Genomic DNA, 19,925 nt, shown 5'->3' with positions numbered 1-19,925 from the left:
CTTGATGGCTTGGCATGTAAATCCACAAACACTCCGAAAGTCCGCGGGAAAGTGCGCTCGCCGGCTCCCCCGGCCTCCCTTCGGAGGCTGCAGCCGCGGCGGCTGGCGGCGCGGAGGCGGCGGACGCGCCGGGGGCCGCTGCTGCTTCTGCTGCCGCCGCTGCCGCCCGGCGCTCCTTTGACCGCGCAGACCGCCGCGCACCGGCCTCGCGATCCCACTTCTCCGAGAGCTCTAGCCCCGTGCGCCGACGGGATGCACTCCTCTTACACCTGAGCCCCAATTCTCGCGGCCGGTCCGGGGAGCTCTCGCGAGAGCTCGCGAGCCCGCCACGCTGACAGGCATCAGCTGTCTCCGTCTATCTGACGCGCGCTCTCCTCTCGGCGGCGCCGTGCGTCTGCGCGCGCGCGCGCGCTCTCCTGGCCGCGACCCGCGCGTGGGAGCCGCTCTTATAGTGACCACCAGCAAGGACAGCGCAGGTGATGCACCTGTAGCTACCCGGACATGCGCACTGCACTTCTCACCTTTCCCATCGCGGGTCTGGAAAGATCAAAAGGGCCAGCTATTGTCTGAGGGTAGGCATCTTTTAGGGGAAGAAAGACAAGATGCTCGCCAGCCCCTGGGTGGTTTCCCTCCCTCCTCCACACCCTCACCCTGATCGCAAGCCCTGAATATATGCGCATTACTTAGGCACACCTCCTCTCCGGGACGTCTAACATGCTGTTATATAATGTATACAGCTGGGCATTTGTATGTTAAATTATGCCCGCGCATTCTTCTGTATGCAGTATAAATAACACAGAAATGCAGAAGGTGCTGTCTTTTGCGGCAAGAACCTGTTTCTTTCATGGTTTATAAATAGGTTCCTGGAGAATGAATAATCGCGGTGACAGACATTTGTTTGAAGCAGTCAAATGCTATTGATTTCCATATGATTTAATTTCCTCCGCATACTTTGTTGTTGTTGTTGTTGCGACTATAAGTGTGTCAGGCACCGACAGTGACAGCCACTTAGGAGCCACAAGGAGCGTGTGCTTTCTACTAGGGAACGGCTGGTTGTTGAAATGAAGTTGTGCATTTCTCTTATTGTTTGTCTCCTTTAACCGTGTACAAACCCACATTTCAAACGAGCTCCGGGTGATCTGAGGCTTCTTGTAATCAAAAGGAAAAATAGTTAACAGGGTGTAGCTGGGATCCTTACCTCTCTTCAGCGTACACACACACACACACACACACACACACACACACACTTTATGTTGGAAACTCCAGGAAAAGGAAATAGCTTCAGAGAAAAGGGAATAAGATGTTGAAGAGAACTTTATTTTCCCTTCCATCGTTTTGGCTTGTTTGCCGACCACCCGCTCCCCCGCCCCCCAGATACAGATATACATACAGATGTATAGATGTGTATATATATACACACATATTTTTTTTTCTTCAGTAGGGAACAGAATCAAGCCAATTTATAGGAAAGCGTGATTAAAATATTAATTCAAACCAACTTAAAAGAACGGGGCCCAAGCTCTGGTCCAGCTTTTTTTTTTTTTATTATTGTGAAATCAAAACGTAAGAAGAATAAATCAATTAGCCAACCTGCTATGTGGCCCTTATGTGGCAGGCAGATCAAGGGCCTCCCGGGGAACCATAGTTCAGGTGCCCGAGTCCCCAGGGACTCAGCCCTTGCCCGGGGTGATAACAGCCCAGATGTTATCACATCTGCAGCGAGAGAGCTGGAGAACGGCAAAGGGGCTGCTTATGGGAGGCAGAGATCAGATAAATAATCTTTCTGGTCTCTCCCACAGCAAGGAGGTCTGTATTTCCGCCAAAGATTAGATCTCATTTCTATAAACCTAAATTTGCGTTCGCTTGGATCTTTTCTTTGGATAAACGCGTGTGTATTTAGCGGACACGCTCCCTACTCAAATTCCAAGAAGAGCCCAGAGGCGTCACCAGGGCTTTTTTCTTTTTTCTTTTTTCTTTCTGTCTTTTCTTTTCTCTCTACCTTTCCCCCTCCCCCTACCCCCTTGCAGCCCGAGAGGGGAGTAAGAAGGATGTTCACTTGCTAGTGTGAGACGGAGCCTCGTTTCCATCCATTACGCGGTCCCTTGGGAGTGCTAAGTGCAACTTTATCTCTACGGGGAATGAACCACGAGCAGGACATCGCTGGAGGGAGCGAATGAGTCCTACGGTAGTCTTCGCACCGGGTGTCCAGGCTTAACTTAATCCTTCCTGACACCCACCGCGGCGGTTCCCTGAGCTCGCCTGCGTTAGGGGGTCGGGGGGTCTGGGTGGAGGGGAAGGAAGGGCCCCGCAGAGGATGAGCGCCTAAATCCTGTCTCCCCCTTCCCCCAGGGAAACGCTGGCTTTTAGGGACCCCAAAGAGTGCAGGGGAAACAAACGCAAATAGCACAGTTTTGGGGCCACATGGACTCTGAGAGAGAGAGGTGAGCCCCTGAGTACCCGAAGCTCATCTCGGTTTACCCTCCAACACTGAGAGAGCGCTAATTAACCCAGCGGGGAGGTCCCTGGCCTGAGGTCAAGACTTCATCTCCTTGTCCAGACTCCTCTCCTAGTTCACTTCTTTTTGGACAACCAGAGTCCCTGCCCAGCTTAGGGTGGGCTCAGACCTTTGCTCACAATGTCTCACTTTCCCCCAGGGCTAGAAATAGGGCCCTGGGTACAATTCCCATCTCACTACCTCCCTCACCCCACTAATGGATTGGAAGCCCATTTAGGGCACATCTGTGTCCACCCTGGCACTTAGGAAGGGTGCTTGTCACAGAGTGAAAATACCCCATAGAACAATACACGTGTGTAGGAAGGAAGAGAAGGCAGACGGCGAGGGCCGGGAGAAAAACAAAGAGAGTTCAGCAAGCCAGGACCAATGGGGAGTGGGGGGCAAGCCGGAAGATCACCGAAGGGGTCTCCTCTCTCCCTGAAAAGGAGATGCAGATTGAAACAGAAGGGCGTGCTGTCCCCACGCAGAGCTGTCTATCTTGATTCCAGCCAGCAATTTTTCCAAAGTCATTTATCTCATCCTTCCCTCATTTACTTTCTACCCTACCTTCCTTCCTCAAATGCTTGCTGAGCACCAGTCTGGGCCAGGGCAAGACACTGGAGATAAAATGAGGTATAAAATACAGGCATCTGCCTTCGGGCGGTGGCAGTCTATGAGAGTGGGGTAGCTACAGGTGAAGGGGGTGTTTTTGTGGTACAGGCGTGACAGGTGCGATGAGAGGGAATTGTATAGAAATACCGGGTGGGGTAGGGGATGCTGCTTGGAGAATTATCCTGTCACATCCCTGCTGGGCCTCAGCCCCAGGCTAGAGAGTGGGACACGGTGGTAGATCTGCCGGTAGTTCCTTGGACCTTATCAAGCGTTTCCCTACTCTCCCCAGGGCAGTGAAAGGGAAGGGTGGTGGACTGGGGCTCAGTCCATCAATGTCACTGCTTTGTTTTCTGGGTTTGGCAAGTGCAGTAACTAGATGGCCCCTGCCAGAGCTAGTGATGCCCACGTGGGGTCTGAGCCTTGGCATAGAATCCTGGGCAGGTTGGGGTTTGTTTTTTTTCTTTTTTTTTTTTTCCTTCCTGTTTAATGACCAACACAGATTCCCTCCTCAACCGATCTCATAGCTTTGCATTTTATCAAGAGGGAGATAATGAATGCACAGCTATTGATTTCCAAGGAATTTCCGCCCCCAGGGATAGGGAGTCTATCATCTGGATCAGAAACACATTTCTTTCCCTCATTAATTAATTTTCTCCTCCTTCGTTGGCAGGCCCCGCTTCACATTTCCTTTCGCAGCGCCTCTTTCCCGGGCTTAGGGAGCAGACGTTGGTAGGCTGCAGTGAAGACCCGCGGGAGAGGCGCAGCGCAAGGGCGGGACCGGCTGGGGGTGAATGCTGCTCGCCTTTAAGCACCCCGCCCCCTCCACAGCTGCCACTGGCTGGGCAGCCTTTCTTCTTCCGAAGCGGCGCGGGGAAAGTTAGCTCTGGACTCAGCAGCCCCTACCTGCACGCCTCCCTCTCCCCAGCCCCACCTCTGGGCTTGAACCTGATTTATTTATCCGCATTCGGGGACGCCGGGGGGCGGGGGAGGGGGGGAGCGGTGGTCCTGAGGAATGTGCACTGAAGTGAGTGGAGATTGTGCGAGTACAAGAGAAGGGGATCGGGCCTCACGTTCTTGCCCAAACGCGGGGATCTGGAACAACCTGCAAACCCGGGCGGCCCAAGACGGAGCTCTGCTCCTCGCAGATGCGGGGCGCCACGTTTCCTCCCGGCTGCCGCCCAGAAACTCGGCCCGTTCACCGCGCAGCCAGCGCCCTGCGCAGGGGAAGTCGCCAGAGCGTAGAGTCGGCCGGCTTCCGAGGCCGCTTGGGTTGTTTTAAGCGGTGGGAATGAACTGGCCAGCAGAGGACTAGGAGGCCTAGAATTGGGAGGGGGCGGGGGGGGGTGTCGGTTCTCGGAAGAGGGGCGGCACTTGGGAGGTCCGGCTCCCTTCCGCTCAGACACCCTCTGTCCGAAGGGTGGGACAGAGGAGGGACTAGTGCCGTGCTTCCCCTCCTGGCGGCCTTGCCAGCGTCAAACCTGGGCAGCTTTGATCCTGGGTCTCTCTAAGCACTGACCCTTGCTCATTCCGGCCCCGTCCCTCCCGCGGTGTGGGCACTGGGCTCCTCGCCCGCCCAGCCCGCAAGGCCGTCCTGGGAGGCCGCCCTGCCCTGTGCCACCGCTCAGCCCAAGGCGAGAGTTCTCAGCCACGCTCTCGTTGGCGAGAGCTGGGAGATTTCCCACAGGCCACTGTCCTTCCTTTCTACCCCGCTCTGCCCGCACCCGCGGCCGCTTGTCTCCCTCGGTCCCAAAGGCCGGGGTGGGTGAGTTATTAAGGCCGGTGGTGATCAGCTCCTGTGAGGCTCCCAGCTGGAACCTGAGGAGGAGGTTCTCGAGTAAGCGCTGGAAAACCCAGTGTTTTCGTTCTTCTAGCCGTTTAATTCAAATGCCACTTCCGTTGGGAACGTTTTCCTGGATGTCGAGCACCCCACTCCGAGATGTCCCTGATACACACACTTGGGATCCGAATGATGCGGCAGTAAAGTTCACTGCCGGTCATTATCTCTCTTGGCGTTACATCTGTAGAGATCTAGGTGTATATATATATATAATCTCCACCCTAACCCCTCGGTGGACTTAAACCCACCTACCTTGTGAAAGCCCTAGGGATGATGTAGGACTACGTCTCCGTCCTAGCAGGGGCACGGCCTCCCTCGCCCGCTAGTTGCCAGAACAAGTTTCACTGTCTAAGTGACAATGCTGGACCGCTAACGCTTGGCCACGGGCCCCTGTGGTTTAGGTCCCAAGGGAAGCAGAGCTGCTCCCGCCCCGCCCAGGCCCTTTCCAAAAAGGGAGAACGCGCTGGTCAGAGAAGGGGCTTCGAGGTCTCCTGGTTAAGAACAACAACGAACAAACCAACTCTACAACAGACACGACCGCCCCTGACCCCACGCGACGAGATGGAAGTTGTGTCGCCTTCCTCTCCCAGGAGAGCCGCGGGCCCGCCGCTCCCACTCGGCCACACGCGCGCGTTGGTGGGAGGCAGCTCCGCTGGCGCAAAAGGACCGCAGAGGACCCCCAGACCCCCGCGAGCGCAGTTCCGGGAACCGAGAGGCGAGCGCCCGTCGCCCTCCGCAGGCTCGGCTCGGCCTGCAGGAGCGGGATCCCCAGGAGGGTCCAGACACCCCGAGGACAGCGCGAAGCCTCGAGTCCACACGCCGAAGTGCGGAGCTGGGTCCTGTCGCCCGGCTCCGAAGCTCGCAGGCGCCGCCGCCAGCCGCCCCTCCTCCCCGCCGCCTGCACAAATCAAAGCCCCTTGCGAGGGACTGGGAAATAGTTGCCTTGTCATGTAACACATTGCCCTGATTTATTATAAAATTTTAACGAAATCATGCATATTTTAACAGCCTTTAATCACTGCATGAAAATTTAATTCATGGACTGTAGCGCGTTTAAATAAATGAAGTGTTAATTCATTAGGATTAATTAATTTGTTAAAGGATTGTGTGCAAGGTTAAGGTGGAAAGAAAACTCTTTGTTGGTTTCGCGTCTTAATCGCCAGGTTTCGCGAGTAGTAATAAAACGAAAGGAAACCGCAGAGCTGGTCCTTTCTTTGGGCGGGGCCCTGGCGGGAGCAGCTGAGAGCGCCCTCAAGAGCGCGGGAAACTCCGATCCAGAGGGGCACCGGCAGATCTGTCCTCCCGGGAGAAGGGGCAGCGGCACTGGCTTCGAGAATCCGGGAAGGAGGGGTTCGCCGGAATCAGAGGAAGGAAAGCGGGATCGTAGCCGAGGCGGGCGGGCCAGACCTCACCTCCCCACCCCCAGCACAAAGATGACCCAGTGAGTGAAGCGAGGTCGCGCCTTCCGGTCCTCGGAGCGCCAAGCCTCGGCTTAATGGACAGATGATGGGCCAGCCCTGCCACCTCCTGAGCCTTCTAGCCTTCTGGGAATCACAGTCTCGCCAGCAGGCCGCCGGTCCTGGCGGCGAGGCTGAGCCTAGAGTCTCAGGGGATGCTCAGAGAGAGGAGGCGGACCAAAGCCAAACTTGCCAGCTCAGGCTGGGGCAATCGGGAAACCTTTTCAATCAGGAGCCCTGATGTTAGGGAATGGTTCCTTCAGCACCTCTTCTGAGACATCTGATGAATAGGCACCCCCTTGCAGGAGAGCGGACATAGGCGCAGAAGAGATGTCCTCTTCCGCATCAAACTCTTAGTCATCCTTAAAGACCCAATACAAACAGCACTTCAGTGAAGCAGCCTGGTTTCCTTTCTGCTCCACGCTATCCCCAATACAGACACGTTTCTACTCACCAGTGTTATAAGAATTAAAATGGTCCAGAACTAGGTCCTCCTTCCTCACAGAAAGTCTCAGTAAATGCCTAAGTCAAATCTTTGCCCTAGGGTACTGGATGTTCACATCCCCAAATTATGTGTCACACTAGGCGCACACTTCTACACACTTGGTTAATGCAACTAACATTTATTAGAGGGGGTCTGCTCCCTGTTAAGACACAGCAGACCTAGAAATCTACCTTGTTTCAAGAAATGGAGCTTCAATCGAACTTATTCTAGGCTGCCTCTATCAGTCAAACTGAAGATCATCCAAGCCTAAGCTTCAGATGGGTTCTTAAAAGAAAGCTGCAGCTTCCTCCCTCAGAGTGGGGTTCCGAGAATTAGGCAATAAATGTTCGCTTATGCACTCTGAGATCACTGCTTAAAAGGTTTTCTCTCTGCCAAGTATTATTAAAAGGATCGGGTTACATCATATAGGCAAAGACTGTTGTAGGACTCCCGCGAATAGGAATGAAAGACCTTCTTATGAGGCCTTGGGAAACCCTTCTAAATAGGCCACACTCCATGAAACTAAACTGTTCTCTACAAATATCATTCACAGGTACAAAAGTGAGGGGGGAAAAAGTCTAGTGCATGTATTACACTTTGAATTGAAACCATTCAAGTATATAGAAACAGGTTCCTGAAACATCTTAAGAATCAAGACTGAAGTTCTTCCCTTGTTCAGTGGTACCTTTAGAGGTTTCAAACCAGCGTAAATACAAACGAACTTATGAGAAAACAGAGCAGATTTGAAATTAAGGGACTATATATCTTCAAGTCTGACATTTTCAGTTTAAGTCTCAGTTGATCCATTAGAACAGGAAAAAGACTTGTCATTTTGGATGGGATGAAGATTTTAAAAATTAAAAGATAAACACTAAAGGTCATGTCAAAATAATATCTAACATCATGTCACATTCTCTTAGCCACAGCATTTTAAAAAGATGAGCAGTCAGAAGATACTGTTTTTATAAAGACATGAACTGATGTGTCTTTTCCCTTTATCACTAGCGCATCTTTTTCTAACATAGCCTTAGCGCTATTTTGAAATTCATCTAAATGTCAGAGTTAATGTGAATCTTTATAAACTTAAAAGTGGCACACACACAACTCCCATCACTGAGCTTCCACTTAGTGGTAGACTTAGATCGAGGACACAGTCAGGAATTAAATGCTACTTGAAAAGAAACATGCTAATACTTCCAAAATACTACTTTAAAAAGAATCCCTGGAAACTTCAAACCCATTCATCCTTTGGCCTATAAATGTGAACTCCCATGCATCCCATGCATGAGGGAGGAAGAGTACAAGGTCTGGAGTCAGAGGCCCAGCTCCAACACAGGGTTCTAAACTCATTCTAGCTGTGTGACAACTAATTCTCAATTCACTTATTTGTAAACTGGGGAAAATTAATTCTTGGCTCACAGAGTTTGAAAAGAAGATTACATGAGATAGAGGTTAGCTAAGTACTTGGTTTCAATAAAAAGTATTTGTCTTGCTTTAGGGTGTGTATATATAATGGATATATTTTTAAATGAGATCACCATATTTGTCATGACATTTCAGATTATGGTAAAGAGATTAGGAGTACAAATGAGAACGTGTCATTAAAATCAGATCCTGCACAGATTATTTCCTTCAACTGAGGAATGTCACAGTTTTTTTAAAATTTAATATATGAAATATTGTTTTGGAGAGAATGGAGCAGTGTTTCTGAAGCAGCTAGGAAATACTCTGGCCCAATAGAGACACCCTCACCCGGTTAGGCACTAGTAAATCAGGTTACACACTCTGCATTTCCATGGCACAGTGTCAGTTTGTATTAAAAACTAACACAGTCATGGTAAAAAAAAGAGTTACAGACAGAATTAGAGTGAGGTTTACCCCCAAATTTACTCTATTCAGAAAAATGTTATATTTCTACACTTAATAGAATTTCAAATGCATATCCACATTGTCAAAGATATTTAAACTGCAATATCTCTGAAAGTATCCATTAGCTTAAACATTATCAGAAAGACAAAGTAATGCATAAATACTTATTGGAAAAAATATGATAGAACAAAAATTACGCTTTATATTAAGCCTTTTTGAGGGGAGGAGGCTCTTATTACTTCTAAAAGTAGAGGTCATGATTCTCCAAATCACAAAAGTGACTTTTTATACTTTTATGGTTTTGTTGAATCCTGAGTCTATTATAACAGAGGTCAGCAAATTTTTCTGTAAAAGGCCAAACAGTAAATATTTTAGGCTTTGTGGGCCATATGGTCTCTGTTAAGACTATTCAACTCTGCTGTTTCAGTGCAAAAGCAGTCCTAGATAAAATGTAAACAAGTAAGTGCAGCCGTGTTCTAATAAGACTTTATTTAAAAGCACTGAAATTTGAATTTCATATCATTTTCCTGTGTTGTATAATATTCTTTGGATTTTTAAAAGCCATTAAAAATCTATAAACCATTTTTGGTTTACAGGCCTTTCACAAAAACAGGTACAGGCCAGAATTTGGACCACAGGCCATAGTCCACCAACCCCTATATTAAAAGATCAATAAAAAATGGTAAGTTTTACTGGTCTTTATAGGCTAATTCAACATGAGACAACATCAAGGATTACAGTGCTTATGACATCCTTTATTCAATTCACATAGAAAAGCATGCAGTATTACTGTAAAACAGTACAGTATTAATGTAAAATGTTCAGTGCACATTAGATAAACAAGTCATTAACATACAAACCATTTTTAAAGGCCTATATGGGCATACCAAACATGTTTAGAATAATATACCTTTTCAGAGTCTAAATTAAAAATTGTGCTTAGCTCACCTATCCTCACCCCCTTTACACTCTTCATGAAAAAGTTTTTTGGGGCCTACAAAGAAGATAATCTTTTAGCCAACTGAAACTTCTTTTTCTTAAGTAAGGAAAACAGTGCAAGCAAGAATGCTACCATGCATACAGTTTCCATGAAGAACAGTGACATGCAAACAAGAACTTTACCACTCCAAAGAAAGTTCCCCTGGGACATAAGTGGATCAAGAACTTGGCAATGAGTGCTTCTGCACCTGTATATCTGAAACGATGAAGCTACCATGTTTAGGCTCCTCCAAACACAACTGTTCCATGACTTCTTGCTAAAGTAGGCTCAATTTCTGATTTTCAACACACACAAAAAGATGAGTGAATGAAAGCTACCAGACATAAAACAAGTATTTTCATATATAAAATGTATTCTTTCATACTAGCAACACATTTTCACAAAAACTGGACAGAACACAATGTTAAAAATGCAAACATATACATAAAACCTAAAAAAAAAAAGTAGATGAGTATTGGACTAAGGTTCGAGTGCTATTTCCCCATCATGGCCTTGAATAAAAGTTAGGCTATCACTAAACATAAATAAAAAGGGGCAGGCAAAATAATTTCCACCCTAGGAAAAGCTTTAAAGAAACTCAAGTGTCTTATGAGCAGTATGTGGACAACACCAAAAGTTTTATTTAAAAAATCCAAGTTCTGAAGATAACTGAGGCTTACTGATAGACCACTGTACCTGAATAGTTAAATCAAGATTCAAGAAAACAAAATATACCCAAACCAGATACGTATAATATTCATTAAAAAGAAACTCTCACCCTACCTTTTCTGGTCAAAAAGATCCCCAAATGAAAATGAAAAAGACTAAACTCTTCAAAGTGAACAAAAGTATCCTGGGTACAGGCTAATCCACCATTCTGACTTGACACCTGACAAAAGATTATCAATTCAAAATGGTATAGAGCTTTTATGAGGGGAAAAAGTAACTTTAAAATCTTATATTCCTCTCAGGACAAAAACATAGATGACACCTTTCTAATGAGTCAACTTTTAGTTGCTTTTGATGGGCTGGCATTGGAAAGGCTGCTCTGGATTTTTCTTTTTGTTGATTGATTCACATTTTTATTCCTCTTTTCGGGCACAAAGGAAGCAGACCAAGGAGACTGAAGGTGGTTATGAAGACCATGCATCTCTGAGGACATCTTAAACAAAGATGACCCAAACCTTTGATCTTCAAATAGCCTGTGTGAACTGCTTAACAAAACACCCTGGGAAAACTCAGTCTGAAACAAACAGCTTGGGGGTTTGATTTCATTGGTTCCTGGGTTAGAACTGGGATGGAGTGAAAAATCTTCATTCATTTCCTGGTCAGATGGAGAGAGGAGAAAAAAAGAATTGGGTTTCCATTCATTTCCATTTTCTAACTGATCAGTAGTTAGAGAACCTTTAGAAAGGTTTGGTTTAGTTCTTTCTTCCAGCTTATCTGGTTCCTCAAGGAATTCACTGCATTGAGATGACTTTGCTAAGCCATCCAAATCCAATGACTTAAAACCGTTATTACAAGGGCTCTTGCTGTTGTCTGACTCTGACATCATTGAATCCAACTCCGAGATTTTGTCAAGATAAGCTGCGTCCATTGATGCTTCGCTGGATGTTCTTGTCCGATTCATTTCAAAGGAGCGGAGAGAATTCAACCTCTTGGATAAACATGAGCCTGATTTCTCACTCAATTTTGAAGAAATTTCTCCAACACAATTTGCTATCGTGTTCTCTTCTGAGCTTTCAAAATCCAAGCTGGGGGCATAGCTCGTGGAACAACAATCCCAAAACCCTGTCTTTGGGGAAGTAAAACATTCTGATTTCTTTTCACTTTCACTTCTATCATCTTCTGAAGAATCTTTATTACAAACATTCGGAGAATCACAAAAATCATCAAACACCAATTTTCTGAGATGGTTTGAGTGCTTTCTGGAACCTCCTGCTTTGACCATAGAGCTCTCTCGATTTTCTGGCGTATTGAGCTGAAGGCAACTAAGGGACAAAGGAGTACAGGGAGCTGGAAGATCATAGAGTTCTTCATCTTTGTAGGATACACAATCACTTGGCTTATTACCCCATTCTCTTTCCAAATAAGTATCCATACTTGTATCTGTCACATCTAACATTATTTCCACCCGTTTGTGATATAAGTCTTTGTTCTTAGAACAATTTGGTTCTGTTTTGCTGGTGCTTTCCTGTCTGACAGAACTGCTAGAAGGTTTTGCCAGGTGTGAATTCAAGGTTGATGAGCCAAGCTGCTTTCTGGCACCATCACCTTGATTCTTGGATGCCATATCCTCCTCGGTGCCTTTGCTCCCCTTGCCATCTGTAGAAAGTGCTCTCTGGCAAATGGAATTCATAGCTTCCTTCTCATCACTTGAATTTTTTAGCTGTGTAATTTGAGATTCTAGTTCCTCTATATATTTATCACTTCGTTCCAGGGCTTTCTTGAGGCGATTGGTTTCACGTTCATACTGTTCTACTTTGGACTGAAGAGCAGCTACTGTAAACCTTCCAAACCTGCAAAGAATGGAAGGATCGTTAACCTTATAGTTCAAGATTTTTTCTTCCCTTTTCAAAGTTTAAGAGTGCAAATTGTCTCCACCCATTCTAATTTCACATAACAGTGACACTTCAGACCACTCAATGAACAGGATAAGAGCAATGACAGATGTAGTACCTTCAAAAGAGGGTTTCCCCATTTATGTACTAATGAGCATATGATAATAATGGCAAAGACCTAATAGGATACTTCTGTGGTCAAATCATACTAGTAGTAGCAGCGAGGCAGAAACTCGCTGATAATTTCCCTCCTAAGAGCTGGCGCTATCAATTCAGCTCATATATGCATGAAGAGTTATACCCTAAAACAATGGCAAAGATTTATGATAACATTTGAACAGTGGTCCACATCTTGAAATATTTACATTCAATCATTTTCCTATTGTACAGCACTGTTTTACAATACATTCCTTATACAATGTCACCTTGTCAAACATAAAATGCCAATTTGAAATTCAGAAATCTTAGCAGTTCCAGCAGGAGTGGGTTTAAATACTTATTTGGACCCTTTCAATTATAGCTACGCTTGATCTGAAGTTTTTACTTGGCCTTTCTGAATACTGGGCTTTAATTCATTTCAGCTCTACTTATTTTTGGCATTTCACAACTGTGTGGGACATCAATTTCATTTCTTCCAACTTTTGAGATACAAAGTCAATGCTTGTGCTTCCAATATATTACACATAAAAACATTTTCGCATTTTCTGAAAAGGAACATTTTGAGGAATAAATGAAAAAGAACACAACAAAAATTCACTCCTCTCACTTGGGATTATCTTGTTTCCACTATTCCCTTAAGAATGGGTACTGGGGTTCAGCTAAGAAAACAATTTTTGAGCACCTAGTATGGCTTGTGGTATATTTGGAGCTGACGATAAAAGGATCAATAAGACTGTCCCAGCTCCAAGGGACATAAAGTATCTATCTTAAATTCTATCTGATCTGACTACCAAAGGAAATTTCATCTTTCAGGAAACTGCTTCTTATGAGTCAATAAACATAAGTCTTACATTCTAACCCCATGAAAAATATCTTCTCTCCACAAAAGTTCTTTTAAAAAGCTGTTTCTTAATCATCTTTTTGATGACTTAAATATAGGCCCATCTTGAAGAATTCAGGGACTGTCTGTTTTGAGCAAGGTACTTGAGAAGGTGACTTCTAAAAATTGTTTTAATCTATGGGTTTATCTTTTTCTTTCTTTTTTCCCTAATTACAAAAGAATAATTACAATTACGAAAATGTACTAAGTATTAAAAAATTAAAATGGAGAAGGAGCCAACAGTAACTGTACCTCTTTGCGTCAACAACTATATGTTGTATGACTCTCACTCAACGCCCATCACCTCCTCCTAAACTGTAGCCCAGTTCACTCTCCAGCTCTCCTCTACATGATCCCTGCTCTTGTCACTCAGGGATAAAAGCAGGGACAAAGGTAAATATAGATTCATAAAATCTCAGGGTTAGAAAGGGCCTTAAAAGACGTGTTGCCAAATACTGACCTACTCACTGCAATTAACTGATCTCCCAGGAAGAGCACACTCCCTTCAACCTCTAAAAATCAAAGCAAACACCAGAGGTATAACAAAAACAAAAGCAACTTCAGTAACAAGGCTCCTTGTTTTAAAGACAAAGTTTACTACTATGAGTATTTGGTTAAATGAATGATGGGAGTTTTTCCTTTTTCACCAAAGAAAAATGTTTTGTTTTGTAAATGTAGTATTTGACAGAGTGGTAGTTTCTGCAAGAGAATTTTAAAAGGTGGACAAAGATCTTTAAGTTCATTCAGCAAAAATATCTGTGAGTTCTTGGGACTTCCCTGGCGGTCCAGTGGTTAAGACTCACCCACTTCCAATGCAGGGGGTTCGGGTTCAGTCCCTGGGCAGGGAACTAAGACCCCACATACTGTGCAGTGTGGCCAGAAAGTAAAAAAAGTAAAAAATAAATATTTGTGGGTTCTTGACTGTAACTACTCTGGCATAATCAAACAACCCACATATTTTTAAATGGAAAAACTATGTAGCATGTTTATTTAATGCAAACAGCAAAAGTGACAGCCTTAAATTTGCTTGCCAAGATAAAATTTGCTTTTTCTTAAGTGCAATTTTTATAATAAACTATCCTCAGATGAAAAATAAAATCAAATGATTTAAAATCAAATAATGTTACTAGATAGTAAGTCAGCTGTTACCAAAGGATGTCCTTGGGAACTCAAAGGCCTGCATAAGAAGTAGTGACAAATAAGGAATGTTTTCCAAAATATTAGCAGCTTCTTATTCTAGATTTTAGTCTGGAATTTCAGACATAATGTCATTTTATGATGCTATATTTGCCCCTAATTTTTTTATTATTATGTTTTTAAAAGAAGTTAGTTAACAAATGTTCTTAGCTGAAGTCAAAATGATAGCCTAAGTATATTTTTTGTATTACTTCAGAGAGAAAGCTGAAGTGCCATGAGAACTAACAACAGAGGCCAGCAACTCAGCACATGTGAGAGGGACAAGCAAGGAGGAGTCACTGATGGAGCCGGCTGTTTTCTAAAAGGTCAATGCCCTCAATTCCCCTAAGTTCTATTTCAATACTCTGCAAGTATATAACACTTCAAATATTCAGACCTTTTTACCATTCTAATAAGGGAACTGTGCTGGTGGGCAAACTAAAAGAAATATATAGTGAAACCCAATGAACTGATCAATTAATTTATTAGTCCATGTAGCTTATCTGTTTTCTGTCTCTCTCTTCCCCATTAGAGTATAAGCTTCAGGAAAGCAGGAATTATGGCTAGCTCCCTAGAACAATTCTCAGTACACAGCAGTTTCTCATTAAATATTTTTTGAGTAGATGTCATTTTCTTACTTTAAGATACATCAATGCCTTACATCAAGACAGAGCCAACGTCACAGGATAATCCAAAGGTCCTTGGGCCTCTTTCACATATAAGTATTATGAGTCACTATATTACTAAACTAAATGTTTCATATGTTTGACTGCTTATTTTCTTTTTTTCACTGACACCAGGGAAAGCAACAGAGAATGACATATACACACAGTATAGTTCTTTTTATTATACAGGCTTGCTGTTCTACACTCTACTCCATCCAAAAAAACTTTCCACTTTCACCTTAGCAAGAGAATGCAAACAGATGAGACTTCTGACATATTTTTAGCTTACCCTAGATACCAATATTAAATTTGGCAAAAGACAATTTACTTGATCATATAGAAATAACAATTAGAGATGCACACCTGATGCTATACTTCCATGGATGAAAACAATGAGGATAAGAGCTTATTTAACTTTGGGTATTAATACTCTCTTATTCACACTAATTCCAGATATTTCCAGACTACATAACACTAAATGAATCAATGCCAAGGCAAGCCAGAGGGATTTCTAATATCATTTACCATACTTCCTTTTCCTGCGCAAATTTCAAAATGGAGTATTTTTATAAACATTCCATTAGAGACCAGAAGGCTTTGATTTTCAAAGCAGCAGTGATGGCCAAGGGCTTCATTATGTCAGAGAAAACATAAAGCAGTTTGGGGGCTGCATCTGATATCAGAAGTGTGTTTTGCTAAAATCTAAGGAGAAGCTTAAAGGATTTTTCATCTTGCAACGTTAACTGATGTACACATTCTGGCTGAGAGCTCCCCTGTTCAAAAAGCTACATAGGTACAAGATTGGTCCTGTCCCTACTAGAAGTAAGAGAAATGAAAAGTCCTATTGGTTTGACCTCTGAGGTATTATAACTAGAGTAAGGGCATCTCTAATAATGAAAAGTTCCCAAGACCACATTTTCTCATAGCTCATCACACAGGAGGAACAGGACATGTTTGAAGGGTGTCAGAAGAAAGCAAATGTGGTAAAAGAATAAATGCCAGAACCAAGTGTCAAAAGAATTAACCTCTAGTGCTATGCAGCCATTAACTAGCTGTGAAACTTGAGTAATTTACTTTGCCCCTCTAGTTCTCAATGGCAGCCCCAACAAAAGGGATTAATGCAGCAAAGCCCAGTGGGTTGCTGAGACCACCAAACTTCAGAAACATCTTCTTGAGGAACAAGAGGGTCTCTGGGGAAGTGAGCCCCTCTGCCTTCCATGTACCTTTGATTTTATATCTTTTCCTTACTTACTACCTGAGGTAAGAGTGAAACAAAGTGAAAGCAATCTTTGGATCTGGACCAGCTTTTGTGATCCAGCCTATCTGATAGGTCTTCAGTATCGAGGTCCTTGATGGTTCCGATATGCACAAATTTCAGTTACCACAGTTTAGTTAAATACCACCAGTCACTGAACAACATGGTTCAAATGTACCACGTTACATTAACTGTGAGTAGCTGCATAAAGTAAAACTTCACTGCCAGCTTTTCAGTTCACAAAACACTATATAAACAACAGACCGTGCATCATGAACCGTGGCCAATCAGGTCACTTCTCTCAAAGTCTGAAAGTGACTGTGCACCTGTTATTCACTTCACACACAGACAATAAAACATACAGTTGTGCTGCCACATGACATTTTACAAAAATGGATAATCAAAAGACAGAACTAGCCAACAAAGATGAGGTATAGCAAAGAAATGGAAAAGTGATTAATGCCAGTAGTAAAGTTAGAATCAAATGTAAATGTAGAGAAGAATAGCTGACTGTGGGAATGTTGAAACTGTCACCATTTGAGAGACCCTAGGTAAGCCAGAGGAACTTGGGAAAGGCGAACTTGTTGACATAAATGAAAGAAGTGGCTGTGATGAAAAGGATAAAGATGTCCAGAGGAAGTGACAGGCTGGCAAAAAACTTCACATTAAAGCAACATGGAGCTATTTCACAATATTGAAAGCACAAAAGGATTAAATGTAAAGCTGATGCAAACTTAGGAATAGTTGTTGAAGCGTTAGAAAAGTTGCTGCCTTCATATCATAAGCTATACGCTAAGAAGGCAAGCACTATTCAAATTATTCTCCGTAAGTTTTTTATAAAGAAATAAAACATTTCAATTCTCAATGTTTCTAATGTTTTAAATTGTACTATAAAAATATTAATGTACTAAATAAGTATCAGTTTTACTATTTTTTCATCTTCATATACATTTATAACTGGCAGTAAAAGATTTAATGTTTTGATAAAAATTATTAAAGTTTATAGAACAATTTGATTTTTCTCACTGATTATTGAGATTGCTTTGCATGGTTTTAGGTTGAATGGTCATTTTTATGATTCTATACAACCATGTAAAGTGAGGATTACCTGTACTAAAGTAATGCTTGGTATGTGGGAAAACCAAGTAAACTTAAGTGAGTCTCAACAATTGTTTTTTAAAGAACTGTTACATTCATCTAAGAAAAGAATGACCCAGGCATACAGTAAATTTTATTGCAGAGTTGCCTGGCTATATAGCTGCAGTTGCATATCTTCTCATTCCCTGACTTATGGAGATACTAGGAAAGTATCTTCTTTACTTAAAACATGGAAGAGAGATAAAAGTTTTAGGGGAAAAAATTTTCTATTGTTCCTTTCCCTTTCCTAAGTATTTTCTCCTACAGCATAATGTGTGGGTTAAAGATTCCTCAAGTTTGCAAATGCCTCTTTTTGATTACACAGAACTTAAGTGAGTAGTTTGTAATATGAGCTCTTTAGGATCTGAGTTTGGGTGGGACTGGGAAGGAAAGGGGGAGGTCCAGCGCTGTGCTCTGCTCTAGGCATGTGTGTACAGGATGGGGAGGAGGCGTATTCCAGGGAAAGAATACAGGGAGGACCAGCACCGTGGGCAGCTCAGAACTGTATTTGGTGGTGGGGGCCTTTCTCTCACCTGCTCCCAGTGAGCTGTCTGTGCGTTACTCACATCTATTCTCATCCCTGTGTGTGTATCAGGAGGATGGGGGAGAGCATTCTGTCCTTAAACTACTAGAGAAGCTTTGGAAAGCGCCCTATACATTTTCATCCACTGCTGAACCTGATGACTTGCCAGTGTTTCTTCAAGAGAGTTTTCTCTGTTTAAAATGAAACAGTTATGAGAATGTTACATTCCTAGAGAATTTGTTAATCATAAAAGTACTGTCTATGGCCAATCCCTGTCACACTAGTTGAGTCCACAAAAATATATGAAACAACATGAGGTGAACCAAAAGAGAACAGGAAAAGCTCTTCCCTCCTGAAGACTCAAGACAATGTTTCTATTCCCTGGCCCAACATCCAAATAAATAAATAAATAAAGGCAAGTGAACTCTGCGGATGGAAATTACCAAAAGTAAATGTAACAGATAAATCTTCCACAATGCTGTAAGCGACTACTAACGACAACGCTGGTGACAATAACAGCAGCAGCCACAACTCACTGAAAGTTTACTTGTGTCAAGGACATTGCTATATGCTTGATATATATTAACTTACCTAATTTAATTGTCATGTTAACTTTATGAAGCAAGATCTATTATTCTTATTTTAAAGATGAAAAATGAGACGCTTAAGAAGGTTGTCTCTTCTTCCAGGTTATGCAGAAAGGAAGCAGCAAGAAGCCAAGTCTGTCTGAGTCCAAACACCATGTATGAAGCCATATGAGATGCTTGAACATGAGATCCCTTCTTAAGTAATGTCAGCACCTATTTACACTATGACATAGTACAAAATGCAAGCATGTCTACTGAGTGCCAAGTCTGTATATATGGTCAAGGGACTAGAATTGTTGTAGTATTTATTAATACATACATTTGCTATTAGAAATATGGAGAGGAAATAACAAGATGTAGGAATACATTCAGATATGTATGCACAAAGCCAATAAATATTTATCAAACACCTATTATGTTCTAGATATAAGTTCAAGAGTATTTTCAAACTTCCAAAGATCATTTATTAAAATGGCCTTGTAGGAAACTATAGCACAGACAGATCAACTTGGCAAATGCCAACCCAAAAAGGGTGACTATTTTAACCCTCATAGAGATATGAATACTAAATCGGAACCAGAACCATAAACTGGAAGCTCCATCTTTAATTGTGCTATGTACAAAAAGCATACATGATCTTCTTGTCTACCTCATGCACAATCAGCAGGCATCTTCAACTATAAGGAAACAAAGCTACCAATGTGAAATGAGCAAAATTTTAAATGTATAATTTTAGGACCTAAATATCACATAGGTACTTACTTATCTAGGGTTCTAATAGGAATAAAAAACACAAGCTATATTATATTGCATCTTATATTGTTATATTTATCACAAAACAGAAAGTGCTCCAATATTTGGAAGAATAAAAAAAAAGCCACAATTTCCCCCTAAAGACAAAGGTCACATGGACAGTGGAACTAGACAAAGAATTAAGGCCCTTGCAGCCATTCCTTCTTCCTCCACCTCCCAAAAGTCCTGTTTAAAAGTTAAGGTAGAGTCTGATTGGCAAGCTTTCAAACGGAGAACAGAGTTTAAAAGTAATAGCTCAGGGACTTCCCTGGTGGCACATTGGTTAAGAATCCGCCTGCCAATGCAGGGGACACGGGTTTGATTCCTGGTCCGGGAAGATCCCACATACCACGGAGCAACTAAGCCCGTTCACCACAACTACTGAGCCCACACGCCACAACTACTGAAGCCCGTGCACTCTAGGGCCCGCATGCCACAACTACTGAGCCCGCATGCTG

At 43.3% G+C, this 19,925-nt stretch overlaps 1 protein-coding gene across 2 annotated transcripts in view; it reads right to left on the bottom strand.

Moving 5' to 3' along the window:
* Positions 1 to 9,563: 9,563 nt before the first annotated feature.
* Positions 9,564 to 19,925, bottom strand: part of OBI1 (ORC ubiquitin ligase 1) — a 44,752-nt gene continuing 34,390 nt past the window's right edge. For both annotated transcript variants that reach the window (XM_061170846.1, XM_061170847.1), the window contains one exon: positions 9,564 to 12,251. In XM_061170846.1, coding sequence (XP_061026829.1) covers positions 10,736 to 12,251 — 1,516 coding nt within the window. In that variant the 3' untranslated portion in view covers positions 9,564 to 10,735. The remainder of the gene's footprint in view (positions 12,252 to 19,925) is intronic.

The sequence above is a fragment of the Eubalaena glacialis genome, chromosome 16, assembly GCF_028564815.1.
Source record: "Eubalaena glacialis isolate mEubGla1 chromosome 16, mEubGla1.1.hap2.+ XY, whole genome shotgun sequence".
Lineage (NCBI taxonomy): Eukaryota > Metazoa > Chordata > Mammalia > Artiodactyla > Balaenidae > Eubalaena > Eubalaena glacialis.
Note: the sequence above shows the minus strand (reverse complement) of the source record. Positions and strands in the feature narration are given on the sequence as shown.